We start from the raw sequence: 17,709 nt of genomic DNA on the forward strand, positions 1-17,709 counted from the left end.
GTGTGTGTGTGTGTGTGTGTGTGTGTGTGTGTGTGTGTGTGCGCGTGCACATTTCCAAGAGCCCTATTCAGCTCTGGCTCGTGTGGTGGTGCAGAGGGAGGGGAGGATTGAACCTGGGACTTTGGAGCCTCAGGTAGACTTTGCATAACCACTGTGCTATCCCCCCCAATTTTCCAAGTATTTAATAAAGGCATTGTGAAGACAAATGCAAGTGTTTTCAGTAAAAACAAAGGCTGCTGTTACCTAAACAAGTTTACAATCACTCAGTTTTATTTTATAACAAATACAGCCAATCACAAAACAAAGTAATCGTGTTCAGACTCCTTGGCCTCTTCATTACAGAGTCTTAAAAATGTTTCCTTGGACAGAAATTTAAAACAGTCAACATCTTTTCTTCCAAACTCCTAAACCATAGCTAACCAAAAATAAAGTGAAAATCAGTTTCCCCAGAGCCTCACACCTTTCCTGCACCTTGTGCTAGTCACCGAGTAGTAAGACAGCAGAGTCCCAAATAAAACCAAACCTTCTGGCTGGATAAGTTCTCTGCCTTATACCACTTCTCTCCTTTAAGTTCAAAAGAATTGTTTCAGAAGTTAAGAGAAATACAGGTTTCTACGAAGGAATTGCTCCTTGCTGAATATCTGAAAGTGCGTCCTCACTTTCCAAATAGTTTGAGTCTGCTTATAATACAAAATACCTTCTCCACATTTCTCAAAAACAAAGAAATCTCACAACACATGTCTGAAAAGCAAATGAGATAAAATGTAAAATCTTAATTCTTACCTACGTGCCAGTTAATAGCAGTGTTAGAAACAAGACTATATTCTCCTAATCCCTTTCTCAAGTTTCATCTACTAGAAAGATGAACTTTTTTAAAAAAAATAAAAGCTTAAAAATCCTAGCAATCATTTCATAAAGAAAACAGCAGCCACGTCTTGCTGTCTTCTGCGGGTTAGAGGTAGTAGAGGCGATTGGACAGTGACAGGTTCGGCTCTCTGTGAATACTCTGGCCGACCAGGAAAGCCAGCTTGTGGGCATACTGGCAGGGAGCAGGAACTCGAATGACTCCCTTTAGGAAGACAAAGAGGTCCTGTTACCTGAGGCCGACACCCAGGAGTCCCTGCCAAGCACCTGGACAGCAGCTCGGCACTGAAGAGCCACCCCGCAGGGGACGCTTACCGGCCAGTTGTAGTAGACGTGGCACAGCTTGTACGTCAGCCTCTGGATGTGGTCTGGCTTCAGGCCGCTGCTGTCGTAGATGACATTGTAGTGCGTGGGAGAAACACTGCCACTCCTCACAGCCTGGCTCACGATAAAAAAATCATACCTGTGATTACAGAACACATTTTGCAAGGCTTATCTTTGTGAAAGCTAGAATCAAGGCGATTCACAGTGAAAAGGTCTTACACACTGAAGTGACGGAGTGTGAGGAGACAGTGTAGAGACTGTGTGATGGCCGGTTCAGCCAGTGCTACTGCTGAAATTCCGACACCTGTCAGGGAAGCTCAGGCCGTCTACGAACACGGCTTGGCATCAGCGACAGTGACAGCGACAGCAACAGCGCGTGGTCCCGGGCACAGCAAGCAGTGCTGGGCTCTGAGCGCGTCATGGTGGGAAGCCTAACTGCCTTCCAGCTGCTGCCACCCCCACAGGTGTTCCCCACTGCCAAGGGACAAAGGAGATGGTACGAGTCTTGAAGAGCTTCTGCCTTATGCTCCTTATGCTTTGCGCCATGTGTGCTTAACCCACTGTGCTACCGCCTGGTCCCAGGTCAGGGTTTTATTTCTTTGAGAACAAAGACCTCAGAAATATTCATTGGTCTGCCAAAAGAGATCACAGCAGAGCTCGAATCCGAACCCTGGTTCCTAGTCTGAGTGCACCATCAGTGGCAGGGCTGACAGCACTGATTTGAGCAGTCACTGAGTGGGCCTCTCCAGGTATCTAAACAGAACCACCAACTGAGAAGTTCCAAACACAGCCAGAAAAACAAGAAGCTTCTCACACTTCAATCAGAATTGTAGCCAGTATGTTTGGATCAGCTGTAACGCCTGAGTAGTGATCATCAGACCAGCAGGGCCCTTCTGAGTGTCAAAAGAACCCTTGCGAGGTAGGCTGCGACACTAACATCTTAGTCATTCTGCCTGCTTGGCCAATTCCCCCGTGGTTAGAAGCCTTCTGTAGCACTGAGGTTACTAATACCTGCTGCAAACAAGGCAGAAATCCAATAGACTGCAAACTAAAACAAGATTCTCTGTCCACTCTCAGGTGACAAGACTAAATAAAACAACAACAACAACAACACTGGCACTCTCAGCATGCACTTACCCAAAGGCCGCGCAGGAAAACAATCCTGACTGAGCTGCCTTTTCCTCAGTCTCCAAAGCAACTGGCCTCTGAGCAGTGGGGCACTGCTGCCAACTGACGGCTCAGCCCCGGGCACCCGCCCACCCCAGCGGCTAACACCGGCATGCCTGCGTGCTCCAGGGACTCCTCAGTGGAGTGGGGCAGGCGGCAGCCCAACCACCAACCAGTTTCAGATGAAACTTCCCAGCCTCTCAAGAGCCAAGTGGGGACAGGGGAGACAGCACAATGATTATGCAAACAGACTCTCATGCCTGAGGCTCTAAAGTCTCAGGTTTTTGGGTTTTTTAACGTTTTTAAAAAATTTTAATCTTTATTTATTAGATAGAGATAGCCAGAAATGAAGAGGGAGACAGAGAGGGAGAGAGACAGACCCCTGCAGCCCTGCTTCACCACTCGCAAAGCTTTCCCCCTGTAGGTGGGGGCCAGGGGCTCGAACCTGGGTCCTTGTTCACTGTAACATGTGTGCTTAGCCAGGTGTGCCACCGCCGGCCCCTAAAGTCTCAGGTTTAATCGCCCCCCCACAAGCCAGAGCTGAGCAGTGCTTGGAGTTTCCCTCTGTCTCCCTCTCTTTGTATCTCTCTCAAAAATAAAACAATTGAAAAAAAAAGTGCCAAGTGCAGCACAGATCCACCTGCTCACTAGAGAACAAGTGTCTGTGGATGAGTCACAGATATTTAAACAAGGAATGGGAGCTGGGCGGTGGCACAGTGGGTTAAGCGCAGGTGGCGCAAAGCTCAAGGACTGGCATAAGGATCCCAGTTCCAGCCCCCGGCTCCCCACCTGCAGGGGAGTCACTTCACAGGCGGTGAAGCAGGTCTGCAGGTGTCTGTCTTTCTCTCCCCCTCTCTGTCTTCCCCTCCTCTCTCCATTTCTCTCTGTCCTATCCAACAACAATGACATCAAGAACCAACAATAATAATAACTACAAAAATAAAACAAGGGCAACAAAAGGGAATAAATTAAAAAAAACATAGAAAAGCGATCCAGGGGCCAGGTGGTGGTATACCCAGTTGAACACACATGCTATAGTGCACAAGGATCCAGGTTCAAGCCCCCAGTCCCCACCTGCAAAGGGGGAAAGCTTTGTGAGTGGTGATGCAGGGCTGCAGGTGTCTCTGTCTCTCTCTCTCCCTCTCGATTTATAAGTGTGTCTATCCAATAAATAAAATGATTTTTTAAATAAAAAATCAAAGCAATCTACAGTAGTAGCAGTTCTTAACATCTCTACACTTAATGTCTAGAGTAATAGCCTTCTCTCCCCCTCAAGAAAACTGCACACTGAATCCACCATTTACCATTCCAGACGCTGAGCTGCTAAGTCCTGAGTGGTGATGACGACACAGGACAGTGGTGCGCCTAGTTGAACACACTTGTTACCATGTGCAAGGACCTGGGTTCAAGCTCTGGGTCCCCACCTTTGGGGGTGAGGAAGCTTCACAAGTGGTGAATGATGCAGGGCTGCAGGTGTGTCTCTTTCTCTTCCTCTATGTCTGCCTCCCCTCTCAATTTCTCCCTATCCTAACAAATTTTTAAAAAGAGGAAGGGAAGGAGAAAGGAGCGAATAGGAGGGGCAAGAAGAAATGGCTACCAGGAGCACTGGATTAGTCACGCAAGCGCGGAACCCGTGACTAACACATGAGAACAGCGGACCGAGGTGGTGGAGGGTTTCGTATCGTACTTGCCATCCCTCGTAAATAATCCGAAAAGCTGAACAGTAAATGTGCTGGAGTCCAGAGGCCCTACTCCAAAGACCAGGATAGAGCCCCCAAACACAGAACCTACCATTCTGGCCTGGTGACCTCTACATCAATAACTGTCCCAGGAAGCGGATTCTGAAGTCTTCCTCCAGACTGAGCAAAAAACCTGGCGTTGACGCGCTTCTTCACCACAATCACCGTCAGTCTCGGGCTTAAAGATAACAGTGGGTGAGTGAGTCGGGCATCTCCAGGGCAGTGAGCCACAGCCATTTAAAAGCAAGCACAGCTCCCTCTAGTGGCACATCACCCATCGAGGTTGTGAAGAAGGAAGGACCCAGAGTAAGTTGTGGGCAGGAAGCAAACGGGCATCTACATGCATGTCCAGTGGCAGTCTCCACAGATGCTTCATCAACAGATGGGCAGGTCACGACCACCCCAATGTGTCCAACCCACAAGCCTTTGCTGAACTCTGACACGCTGGTGACATCTGGTTCGATATCCACAGCTGCGCCATCTGGTAAGGACGCCCTGCCCCCAGGCCCCAAGACCCAGCCACTCCTCACTTGACCCTCAGAGTGCCCCAGGGCCCCATTCCTGTGAAGCTTTAGCTCTGATCCAGCTCCCTGGCCTCTCCCAAGGGTAGCACCCGGGTCAGCAGAGTGCTGGCCTCACCCTCCTCTGTGTGGAAGGTGCCTTCCAACCCCAAGTCACGCCTGTTGCGTGAATCCACGCGGGCGTGCAGACAGCCACAGAACCAGCACCTGAGCACAGCCGGCATGGACTCGGTCCTTGTGAATGTTAGAGGCGTCAGTGTCTCCATTTTCAGCCTCTTATCTGACCACAGCATGAATTTCTTAAGAATACTCACGGGGGTTGGGTGGTAGCGCAGCAGGTTGAGCGCACGTGGCGCAAAGCACAGGGACCGGCATAAGGATCCCGGTTCGAGCCCCCGGCTCCCCACCTGCAGGGGAGTCGCTTCACAGGCGGTGAAGCAGTTCTGCAAGTGTCTCTCTTTCTCTCCCCCGTCTTCCCTCCTCTCTCCATTTCTCTGTCCTATCCAATAATGACTTCAACAACAACAATAACCACAGCAAGGCTAAAAAACAAGGGCAACAAAAGGGGAAAAAACAGCCTCCAGGAGCAGTGGATTCATGGTGCAGGCACTGAGCCCCAGCAATAGCCCTGGAGGCAAAATAAATAAATAAATAAATATAAATATTAGGACTAATATCTCCACTTTGAGAGGTATTTCTACAAACCTTCTAGAAACTAAACCCAGAAGACCCAAAGAAGCAGAGATACAAACCCAGTATAGCCACAGTGAACGGGAGGAAAGAAGGGGCCAGCACTCACATCTACGCTCCCATTCTAGAAACGGTGTTTTCCTTAGGCATGAGCAAGAGACTCTACAGCACTGAGTGGTAGAGCGGGGCCTGCAGGGGCTTTGTGCTCAGTGGGGCTGATGTGATGTCTCCTCTGTCTACTTCCATCTCTCACCCTCCACTTACAGAAAAGGAAATGGCACCAGGAGGGTCGAATCACAGTGTATAGGCACAGAATCACTGACAGTCCCAGTAGGGGAGAGGGGGAGAGAGGGAGAGCGGGGGGGGGGGGGGAGAGATCACTAGGCTAAGAAAGCAGTGGTTTATTTTAGACCTTGCTCTACTCTCTATAACCAACCAAATCTCCAAAAACAAGGTAAGGCTTCAGTACTTCAATAGCCAAAAAGAAAAGAAAATGCCATTACTTTAGATAGAAAATACAATCATTTTAGAGAACAGGAAAGTTAATCTCCATTTGCATCTTGAAAAAGCCCATTAGATGTTTAATCTGAAACACAAGTACTTGAAAGCAGATACATCCCTTTCTGAGAATGGTCAGGCACAATGATATCACTTAAAAATATGTGGGGTCGGGGGTCGGACGGTGGCGCAGCAGGTTAAGCGCACAAGGCGCAAAGTGCAAGGCCTGGCTTAAGGATCCCGGTTCGAGCCCCCGGCTCCTCACCTGCAGGGGGGTCGCTTAACAAGCAGTGAAGCAGGTCTGCAGGTGTCTGTCTTTCTCTCCCCCTCTCTGTCTCTCCCTCCTCTCTCCATTTCTCTCTGTCCTACCCAACAACATCAATGGCAACAATAACAACAACAAGGGCAACAAAAAATGGCCTCCAGGAGCAGTGGACTCCTAGTGCAGGCACTGAGCCCCAGCACTAACCCTGGAGCAAAAACAAATGTGGGATCAACACTAATTAGAAGAACCAGCTCATCTGGAATTCGGCCAGTGATGACCTCAAAGTCCTGCCCAGTGTAGCTAGAAGTAAGAGATCAACAGTACTACATGGTCACAGAAGTCATACCAAAGCCAAACATTTGGGCTTTCAAAGTCCCATGTTTCTAGAATGATACCAAATGCTGGCTGAAGGTGTCTGACTAAACCCAGAGCCGTTTACGTGTACACAGGCAAACAAATAAGCAAGCCTCCAGACTTTGTGTATCCTTAAAAAAACAAGCCCCCTCTTAGCTCTCACAAGTCCTAGTATCGCTCTGTTCACAAGCTGATAAATGGTGCCCACTGTCTGCCATGGCATAGTCACAATGGCCCAGCAATACATGGGGGGGGTGGGCAACAGCCAGCCCGGTGTCAGAGGAGTGACCGGCAGTAAGCGCCCTTCAGACAGGCTGTCAGAGCAAGGGCAGCTACTTCTCCCATGAGACTAAACACACCTGTCACGTGCTGAGCTCATCTTCAGCCTTCCGCTGCAGGAAATATTCTGTGGCAGTTAGCTCCTGCCTTCCAAGACTTCCGGAGGGCAAGGGCCTGGCTTGGTGTCTCAGCGTGTCCTCTGGGGGAGCTGGTGTCAACACTGCCTGCCGAGATCCCAGCCCTTCCTGTTACACTTAGGCCCTGCTGCTTCCAGACCGTGCACCGTGTCACTTGAGGAAAGGCACACCTTATCAAGCTAGAAGCTTCGTGATTCACACTTACTTGTAACCTCTACCAACAGACTTGAGGCAATCCAGAAACTGCGGGACTTCATAGTTGACCAGGGTTTTCAGCTGGCCGTCTCCCACACCGTCCCGATACACGATAATTCTGCTGGGCATGTATTCATTGCAGCTATTCCACGCCCTCAGAGCAGCTGCAAGACAGCCAGAGGTCCAAGTAAATTTACACAGAACAAAAATCATGTTCCCACCAAATTCCTGGCTTTTTCTCTTTTAAAAAATAGGTATTGGTGAGGAAGGGTATACGTGGCCATGCCAGGAACCAAGCTCTGGGCCAAAGGTCTGCAAGTCCTACACGCTACCTCCGAGCCACCTCCCCAGCCTCTGGAACATTTTTCCATCCGTAACACTTTTAGAACACTTTCCTGAAGACCCCAGTTTAACAGCCAGAATGATGACCCCAGAGGACTCACCCTGCAGGCAGACTTTGAGTCCATCTACTAGCTCTTGCCCTCTGTCTTGAAACACACAGCGAGAAAACCAGCTATTTGGGGATGGGGGGAAATGACAAAGGTGAAAATGTTTTCTTTTGTGGAAGAGGGAGATAGCATAGTGGTTATGCAAAGAGACTCATGCCTGAGGTTTCAAAGTTCCAGGATCAATCCCCTGCACCTCCAGAAGCCAGAGCTGAGCAGGGCTCTAATAAAATATACATACATATATGTACATATATATATATACACTAATCTATAATATTTATGTTTTTGGTTTTTAAAATACATTTATTAATGAGACGGATAGGAGGAGAGAGAAAGAACCAGACATCACTCTGGTACATGTGCTGCCAGGGTTTGAACTTGGAACCAATGCTTTAGCCACCGTGCCACCTCCTGGACCACAATATTTATTTTGTTTTTAGTAATGTGTATGTGTATGTGTATGTGTGTGTGTTTGCCTCCAGGGTTATCGCGGGGCCCAGTGCCGGCACTAGGAATGCACTGCTATTGGCAGCCATTTTCTCCATTTTTTGTTTGTTTGCTGTTGTTGGTTAGGACAGACATAAACAGAGAGGAGGAAAAGACACCTGCAGCCCTGCTTCACTGCTTGTGAGGTGACCTCCCTGAAGTTGGGGAGCCGGGGGCTCCAACCAGAATCCTTGCACAGGTCCCCGTGGTTTGCACTAGGTGTGCTTAACCCAGCGCGCCACTGTCTGAGCCCCGATAATCTTTGTTTTAAAGGTACTTAACGTCTTCCCAAATCTGAACTAGAACTAGCAAGAGTAATTCAGTAAATTCCCTGATGTCACAGGTCCGCTTTTACTGAACACTGTGAGTCCCTCCTGGAGAGGAGGATGGTGACAGAACACTGCTGCCAGTGGACAGACATCACTCTCTGGACGGCTCTGCTCTGAACCCCGTTACCAATATCACTTTCTAGAAGATAAAATACCTTGAAATACACCCAACTAATAATGCTACCATATTGACACATCTTCAAAGCTTCCTTCTTTCCTATTCTTGGCCATTCTCTTGAGTAAAGGAACTCTTTTTTTTTTTGCCTCCAAGGTTATCACTGGGGCTCGGTGCCTGCACTACAAATCCACTGCTCCAGGAGGTCATTTTTTTCCCATTTTGTTGCCCTTGTTATCGTTGCCATTGATGCTGTTGTTGGCTAGGACAGAGAGAAATGGAGAGAGGAGGGGAAGACGGAGAGGGAGAGAGAAAGACAGACACCTGCAGACCTGCTTCACCGCCTGTGAAGTGACCCCCCTACAGGTGGGGAGCCGGGGGCTCGAACCAGGATCCTTATGCCGGTCCTTGTGCTTCACACCATGTGTGCTTAACCCGTTGCACTACCGCCCAGCCCCTACTGAAGTGGTTTTTATCTAATAAAGTATTTTTATCAAATACATCTCAGTGATCGGTAACCATAACTGAACCCAAGACTGGGCTTTGTGATCTATGTGGTCGCGGCTCCTGAGGGCCAGCTTCCCTGCACCAGTATCAACATAACTGCAGCTGCAGTTTGGCAGTCACAGCTCAAGGGACACTTTCTCTCCGTCTCTGACTTCCTGCTGGGCATGAGAAACCAGGAGGTCACAACACAAACGCATGCACGTACCTCCCATGCTCTGACCCCGACACCAGTCCTGCCTGTTCTCCCCGCACAGTCACACTCACCGCGTCATCCCTTCGTTGATGCTCGCCACGAATCCTGCAATTGACCTGCGCCCAGCTGTGGTGTCATGGTAACAGTCGATGCCAACTATCATTGCTAGTTTGAGCTTTGATGGAAACACGGTCATTTTAGATACGCCAGAAGCACTTAAAAGCAAACCCGCTGAAAGTGACCATTTGCCCAAGGTCCAATCTAACTCACAGGCATGTCGACCCTCCAGAGCTCCCCTCCCATCTTGCAGTTCATCTGCAAGGCAATCTTGGTCGCGATGGCCATGATGGTCTGCTGCTTCCCTAAGGTCCTGGCCACCACACACTGGCTCGGAGTGGGGCAGTCCGTGCACAGATACTTCTTAATAGCGTCGTATTTATCCTTCCGGTTACTGGACAGCAGACAGACCACCTGGGGCAGAAAAAAATGCCCTCAGTGCAAAAACTACACACTCGTGATTATCGTTGAGGAAAATGACAGGATACCAGCCGAGCTGTGGGGTAGAAACAGCCATTTGCTCCATGATTCACGTCTGACATGCAGCCAATAAATGTCACTCTGGGTAATACTCACTGTATTCAAGTCAGTGGCGGGTCCTAACAGCAGAGAAAAGCCATGTTTAGTGAGCAACTCAAACACCTTGAGTAAACCTGAGTACAGCTCAGAGGAGGGAGAGCAGCTGCAGTGAAGCTGCCCACACCCTCAGAACAGTGGCTGCAGTACCCCACCAGCTGCTCAGAAGAGCTCCAGGCTTGTCAGCCCCGAGTGCCAGCCGGACTTGAGGAGAGAAGAGTGATCCCAACTCTCCTGTTTGTTCAGGCGACTGATCCTGCCAGGAGCACTGACCCAGGGACACAAATGGTTGTCAGGAGAAGAAACCAGAGATCTGACTACAGAGCTCTCACACCAAATGAATGTACCCCAGGTAAAAACAGACATAAGAAGTGGCCCAAACACCTCAATACTGAAATGACAAAGAACAAGCTGTCCATCTTAGCTGGGCCTTTTCCAATTCCCAGCCTTCAACACTCCCTACACACACCATGCACAGAATTCAGATACGAGTGTGGCCATCTGGGTCCCTCCTCTTCAACCTCCCATGCTATCACACAAAACGCGGGACATATGGACACAATAAGAAATAGATTAGGTGGTCCAGATGGTGGTGCAGTGGATAAAGCATTGGACTTTGCAGTGTGAGGTCCTGAATTCAATCCCGGCAGCACATGTGCCAGAGTGATGTCTGGCTCATTTCTCTCTCCTCCTATCTTCCTTCATAAATAAATAAATAAATAGAGTGCTTCTGTTTCCGGACTCTCTCGGTGGTCCAAAGGCATGCTAGTATAAACACTTCTGGGCTTAAGAAGGGCTTGTCTGGGAGCTGGGTGGTGGTGCACCTGGTTAAATACACCAAGGACCTGCGTTCAAGCCCCTAGTCCCCACTTGCAGGGGGAAAGCTTCACAAGTGGTCTCTTGTCTCCCTCTCTACCTCCCTCCTCTCTAAATTTCTCTGCCCTATCAAATAAAAGTTTTAAAAAATAAAATTCTAACAAAAAAGGGCTACTCTTATGCCCACTGAGACTTCACACACCCTCCTCCACAAATCTTACTCCATCTGCTCTTGGGAGTTTCTATTTATTTATTCTCCATGTCCTCAACAAGTACTGATTGTTGCTTCTGTGCCTTTGTCTTTTCTGGAACTTTCTAGAATAATTAGTCATTGAGTCAGAATAAATCTCAGATGATTTTTTCCTCTACCCTTTCCTCACTCTTTCTACACACAAGGACAAGTTTAATACTGGGAAAACTTAAGCCAGTATTAAATCAATGACCTTATCCAGGCAAACTAAATATACTTTTGACCACTTTTAAAACCTAATTGTAACATTTGGAAAGTAAATTCAAGCTTTGAGATTTAGAAATGTCCCTTTTAAAAGGACATATCCCAAAACAGCTGCCTAGTCCCAGCTACTCACTATCTGGGTGTCTGAGGTAACCTTCTGCTGTAACACTCGCAGATAAGCCTCAGTCCTGTCGTCCACTTCAATCCTGGAAGGGAAACACAGAGGCCAGCGTTCAGAAAGGCATCCAGGAATGTGCCCTGCATACAGCACTTCCTGGAGACACTGTGCAGCGAACATTCTGTGTAAAACATCAAACTCAGAGAGACATTCAGAGCAAAGACAGTTGCTGCCACACACCACGGCAGCGGGTCTGAGCCACCTCCACATGGCCGAGTCTTAAACGAAGAGAACCCAGTGGCCGCTCCCCCGTGGTTTGTCACCACTTCCGAGCTCTTCAAAGTGCCTACTGATGGACTGCAGAGTGGAAGTGATGAGCTCAACCTACATGATTGCCTTTTTCATCTGTATGCCCATAGCTGGTGTGACTTTGAAGAGGTTTTGGATCAGCGAATTGGCCGCTTCGTAGTTCCTCCGCGTGTAGATCAGCAGCCAGTTGTCTAGTGGCTTGACGCTGATCAGTGGTGCGCCTCTTGTCTCTTTTGACCAATCTGCAAACTGTGGATTGTAGTCAAACTAGAACAAAATTCAGAAGCACTGTAAATTCCAATGTAATTCTCAGTGATGAAGCCAAAAAGCCTTTAACAGCTCTCCCACAGGGTATTCTGAACCTTAAGAGTGCTACTCTTGAATGTAGACTACAGGGACAGGCAAGGTCACACCACGGAGAAAAACATCAAAAATGTGTACAGTGGATGGAAATCTAATTCAAAATATTTCACAGGCCCCACCAAAGTGAAGGGAGCTTTGGCACCGTGGAACCCCCCGCCCCCATCCTCTCTCTGCCTCTTGCTACAAAAAATTTCCATCCATTTTAAAGAGGTGTGGAGTTGTGCCCCTGAAATACACGTGTCTCATAAGCACAGGGATTCCTGTTAACTAGCTCCAGGCACACTCCGATCTTTACTCAGAAGCTGCCCGGGGCTGGCTGTGACCATGTCACAATGCAGCTGGCTCAAAGAGCGACCTCGGAGAGCCCTCAGGTACTATGTGCCCTACAAGCCTTCACACAGAGGCTTCAGGTGCTAACAGCCATAGCACAAACACCTGGCAGCAAGGCAGAAAGCGGGCGCGGGTAGACTGCTGGGGTTTCCACATCCCGCTCCCACACCCACCAGCCTCCACAGGGATCTGCACTATTACTGCTGTAGGGCTCACAAGGCAATGGCAGCTAAAATACTAAGTCACATGATTACCCACAATCATCTTGAAGTCAGGAATGGCATAGGTTTTCACAAAAGATTTTTGAAAATTTGGCATATGCAATGCTTCAACCATAAAAAATATTTTTAGAGTAAGTGCTTTCTGCTTCTTCATACAGAATTTAGAAAGCATCAGAATATTCACTATAGACTCCCACAAACAAATCATCCAGTTTGAAATGAGCCCACATAAGCCTGGAGTTTTCCGTGAAGTGACTTAGTCAGATAATCCCTCAAAGTAGAGTCGCTGGAGTCGTCCAGTGCAAAGATCACCTCATCAACCCAATGATTCAAACAGACACTTAGAATTCTTTTATCAGACAGCTCCAATTCTTAAACAAAAATGAAGCCGCTTTGAGCTATGTCTGCAGGAGACTCTGAGCACCAGGGCAAGGATGCAATATTCTCTAGTACACCACACCCTCATCCTAGCCCCTTGTCAGGTGCCCAGAGCAGCTGACAGAACGTGGGGGGAGAGCAGTGTGCTGGAGTGTGACAAGGGGATTTGACCACCAGCTTTAAGAATTCCCTTACTGTTTTTCCACCTTGGTGAATCTTCTCTGCTTGTAAAATTCTTCCTGAGAAGGACAGCAAGTTTGAGTCAAAGCTCAAACCCCAGTCTCGGAGCTCCCTCTGAACGTTATCATCTCTGTAAATGTAACACATTCAGGTAAGCATAACAAAAACGGACAGACGTGTGTGAATGGAGATCTGCTCCATCTGTGGTTAGTGTCTCTCTCTCTCAAGACTGAGTTCCTAGTCACAAAATATCAGGCAGCGCACACGGGCACTATGTGCCGCTTCTCAGCACACTTCCCTTCATGTTATCCTCCAAAACTCTGATTCCCTGGCTAGCTCTCCCTCCAAGTAAACTCTGTGATGTAGTCATCCAAGACACTCACTGCTCTCTGATTCCTTTCCTCCTAGGCCAACAAGTCCACACAGTCAGTCATCCAAGACACTCACTGCTCTCTGATTCCTTTCCTCCTAGGCCAACAAGTCCACACAGTCAGTCATCCAAGACACTCACTGCTCTCTGATTCCTTTCCTCCTAGGCCAACAAGTCCACACAGTCAGTCATCCAAGACACTCTCTGCTCTCTGATTCCTTTCCTCCTAGGCCAACAAGTCCACAGAGTCAGTCATCCAAGACACTCGCTGCTCTCTGGTTCCTTTCCTCCTAGGCCAACAAGTCCACACAGTCAGTCATCCAAGACACTCGCTGCTCTCTGATTCCTTTCCTCCTAGGCCAACAAGTCCACACAGTCAGTCATCCAAGACACTCGCTGCTCTCTGATTCCTTTCCTCCTAGGCCAACAAGTCCACACAGTCAGTCATCCAAGACACTCGCTGCTCTCTGATTCCTTTCCTCCTAGGCCAACAAGTCCACACAGTCAGTCATCCAAGACACTCGCTGCTCTCTGATTCCTTTCCTCCTAGGCCAACAAGTCCACACAGTCAGTCATCCAAGACACTCGCTGCTCTCTGATTCCTTTCCTCCTAGGCCAACAAGTCCACACAGTCAGTCATCCAAGACACTCCCTGCTCTCTGATTCCTTTCCTCCTAGGCCAATAAGTCCACACAGTCAGTCATCCAAGACACTCGCTGCTCTCTGGTTCCTTTCCTCCTAGGCCAACAAGTCCACACAGTCAGTCATCCAAGACACTCCCTGCTCTCTGATTCCTTTCCTCCTAGGCCAACAAGTCCACACAGTCAGTCATCCAAGACACTCCCTGCTCTCTGGTTCCTTTCCTCCTAGGCCAACAAGTCCACACAGTCAGTCATCCAAGACACTCGCTGCTCTCTGGTTCCTTTCCTCCTAGGCCAACAAGTCCACACAGTCAGTCATCCAAGACACTCTCTGCTCTCTGGTTCCTTTCCTCCTAGGCCAACAAGTCCACAGAGTCAGTCATCCAAGACACTCGCTGCTCTCTGATTCCTTTCCTCCTAGGCCAACAAGTCCACACAGTCAGTCATCCAAGACACTCCCTGCTCTCTGATTCCTTTCCTCCTAGGCCAACAAGTCCACACAGTCAGTCATCCAAGACACTCCCTGCTCTCTGATTCCTTTCCTCCTAGGCCAACAAGTCCACACAGTCAGTCATCCAAGACACTCGCTGCTCTCTGATTCCTTTCCTCCTAGGCCAACAAGTCCACACAGTCAGTCATCCAAGACACTCCCTGCTCTCTGGTTCCTTTCCTCCTAGGCCAACAAGTCCACAGAGTCAGTCATCCAAGACACTCGCTGCTCTCTGGTTCCTTTCCTCCTAGGCCAACAAGTCCACAGAGTCAGTCATCCAAGACACTCGCTGCTCTCTGGTTCCTTTCCTCCTAGGCCAACAAGTCCACAGAGTCAGTCATCCAAGACACTCTCTGCTCTCTGGTTCCTTTCCTCCTAGGGCAACAAGTCCACAGAGTCAGTCATCCAAGACACTCCCTGCTCTCTGATTCCTTTCCTCCTAGGCCAACAAGTCCACAGTCAGTCAGTCATCCAAGACACTCGCTGCTCTCTGGTTCCTTTCCTCCTAGGCCAACAAGTCCACACAGTCAGTCATCCAAGACACTCTCTGCTCTCTGGTTCCTTTCCTCCTAGGCCAACAAGTCCACAGAGTCAGTCATCCAAGACACTCGCTGCTCTCTGGTTCCTTTCCTCCTAGGCCAACAAGTCCACAGTCAGTCAGTCATCCAAGACACTCCCTGCTCTCTGATTCCTTTCCTCCTAGGCCAACAAGTCCACAGTCAGTCAGTCATCCAAGACACTCCCTGCTCTCTGGTTCCTTTCCTCCTAGGCCAACAAGTTCACAGAGTCAGTCATCCAAGACACTCGCTGCTCTCTGGTTCCTTTCCTCCTAGGCCAACAAGTCCACACAGTCAGTCATCCAAGACACTCGCTGCTCTCTGGTTCCTTTCCTCCTAGGCCAACAAGTCCACAGAGTCAGTCATCCAAGACACTTGCTGCTCTCTGGTTCCTTTCCTCCTAGGCCAACAAGTCCACAGAGTCAGTCATCCAAGACACTCCCTGCTCTCTGATTCCTTTCCTCCTAGGCCAACAAGTCCACAGAGTCAGTCATCCAAGACACTCCCTGCTCTCTGGTTCCTTTCCTCCTAGGCCAACAAGTCCACACAGTCAGTCATCCATGACACTCCCTGCTCTCTGATTCCTTTCCTCCTAGGCCAACAAGTCCACACAGTCAGTCATCCATGACACTCCCTGCTCTCTGGTTCCTTTCCTCCTAGGCCAACAAGTCCACAGTCAGTCATCCAAGAGACTCCCTGCTCTCTGATTCCTTTCCTCCTAGGCCAACAAGTCCACAGTCAGTCAGTCATCCAAGACACTCCCTGCTCTCTGGTTCCTTTCCTCCTAGGCCAACAAGTCCACAGTCAGTCAGTCATCCAAGACACTCCCTGCTCTCTGGTTCCTTTCCTCCTAGGCTAACAAGTCCACAGTCAGTCAGTCATCCAAGACACTCCCTGTTCTCTGGTTCCTTTCCTCCTAGGCCAACAAGTCCACACAGTCAGTCATCCAAGACACTCCCTGCTCTCTGGTTCCTTTCCTCCTAGGCCAACAAGTCCACACAGTCAGTCATCCAAGACACTCCCTGCTCTCTGGTTCCTTTCCTCCTAGGCCAACAAGTCCACACAGTCAGTCATCCAAGACACTCCCTGCTCTCTGGTTCCTTTCCTCCTAGGCCAACAAGTCCACACAGTCAGTCATCCAAGACACTCGCTGCTCTCTGATTCCTTTCCTCCTAGGCCAACAAGTCCACACAGTCAGTCATCCAAGACACTCCCTGCTCTCTGGTTCCTTTCCTCCTAGGCCAACAAGTCCACAGAGTCAGTCATCCAAGACACTCCCTGCTCTCTGATTCCTTTCCTCCTAGGCCAACAAGTCCACACAGTCAGTCATCCAAGACACTCGCTGCTCTCTGATTCCTTTCCTCCTAGGCCAACAAGTCCACACAGTCAGTCATCCAAGACACTCCCTGCTCTCTGATTCCTTTCCTCCTAGGCCAACAAGTCCACACAGTCAGTCATCCAAGACACTCCCTGCTCTCTGATTCCTCTCCTCCTAGGCCAACAAGTCCACAGAGTCAGTCATCCAAGACACTCGCTGCTCTCTGATTCCTCTCCTCCTAGGCCAACAAGTCCACACAGTCAGTCATCCAAGACACTCGCTGCTCTCTGATTCCTTTCCTCCTAGGCCAACAAGTCCACACAGTCAGTCATCCAAGACACTCCCTGCTCTCTGGTTCCTTTCCTCCTAGGCCAACAAGTCCACACAGTCAGTCATCCAAGACACTCGCTGCTCTCTGGTTCCTTTCCTCCTAGGCCAACAAGTCCACACAGTCAGTCATCCAAGACACTCGCTGCTCTCTGGTTCCTTTCCTCCTAGGCCAACAAGTCCACAGAGTCAGTCATCCAAGACACTCTCTGCTCTCTGGTTCCTTTCCTCCTAGGCCAACAAGTCCACAGAGTCAGTCATCCAAGACACTCTCTGCTCTCTGGTTCCTTTCCTCCTAGGCCAACAAGTCCACAGAGTCAGTCATCCAAGACACTCTCTGCTCTCTGGTTCCTTTCCTCCTAGGCCAACAAGTCCACAGAGTCAGTCATCCAAGACACTCTCTGCTCTCTGGTTCCTTTCCTCCTAGGCCAACAAGTCCACAGAGTCAGTCATCCAAGACACTCCCTGCTCTCTGATTCCTTTCCTCCTAGGCCAACAAGTCCACACAGTCAGTCATCCATGACACTCCCTGCTCTCTGATTCCTTTACTCCTAGGCCAACAAGTCCACACAGTCAGTCATCCATGACACTCCCTGCTCTCTGGTTCCTTTCCTCCTAGGCCAACAAGTCCACAGAGTCAGTCATCCATGACACTCCCTGCTCTCTGGTTCCTTTCCTCCTAGGCCAACAAGTCCACACAGTCAGTCATCCAAGACACTCCCTGCTCTCTGATTCCTTTCCTCCTAGGCCAACAAGTCCACAGTCAGTCAGTCATCCAAGACACTCCCTGCTCTCTGATTCCTTTCCTCCTAGGCCAACAAGTCCACAGTCAGTCAGTCATCCAAGACACTCCCTGCTCTCTGGTTCCTTTCCTCCTAGGCCAACAAGTCCACAGTCAGTCAGTCATCCAAGACACTCCCTGCTCTCTGATTCCTTTCCTCCTAGGCCAACAAGTCCCCAGTCAGTCAGTCATCCAAGACACTCCCTGCTCTCTGGTTCCTTTCCTCCTAGGCCAACAAGTCCACACAGTCAGTCATCCAAGACACTCCCTGCTCTCTGGTTCCTTTCCTCCTAGGCCAACAAGTCCACACA

General features: G+C 49.3%; 1 protein-coding gene across 5 annotated transcripts in view; it reads right to left on the reverse strand.

The window, feature by feature from the left end:
* Positions 1 to 879: 879 nt before the first annotated feature.
* PIWIL1 (piwi like RNA-mediated gene silencing 1) overlaps positions 880 to 17,709 on the reverse strand; it is a 35,223-nt gene continuing 18,393 nt past the window's right edge. For all 5 annotated transcript variants that reach the window (XM_060192772.1, XM_060192771.1, XM_060192773.1 and 2 more), the window contains 10 exons: positions 12,930 to 13,044; positions 11,522 to 11,709; positions 11,149 to 11,221; positions 9,383 to 9,583; positions 9,184 to 9,287; positions 7,477 to 7,547; positions 7,044 to 7,197; positions 4,147 to 4,272; positions 1,180 to 1,327; positions 880 to 1,069 (listed from right to left, as the gene is read on the reverse strand). In XM_060192772.1, coding sequence (XP_060048755.1) covers positions 953 to 1,069; positions 1,180 to 1,327; positions 4,147 to 4,272; positions 7,044 to 7,197; positions 7,477 to 7,547; positions 9,184 to 9,287; positions 9,383 to 9,583; positions 11,149 to 11,221; positions 11,522 to 11,709; positions 12,930 to 13,044 — 1,297 coding nt within the window. In that variant the 3' untranslated portion in view covers positions 880 to 952. The remainder of the gene's footprint in view (positions 1,070 to 1,179; positions 1,328 to 4,146; positions 4,273 to 7,043; positions 7,198 to 7,476; positions 7,548 to 9,183; positions 9,288 to 9,382; positions 9,584 to 11,148; positions 11,222 to 11,521; positions 11,710 to 12,929; positions 13,045 to 17,709) is intronic.

The sequence above is a fragment of the Erinaceus europaeus genome, chromosome 6 (assembly GCF_950295315.1).
Source record: "Erinaceus europaeus chromosome 6, mEriEur2.1, whole genome shotgun sequence".
NCBI lineage: Eukaryota > Metazoa > Chordata > Mammalia > Eulipotyphla > Erinaceidae > Erinaceus > Erinaceus europaeus.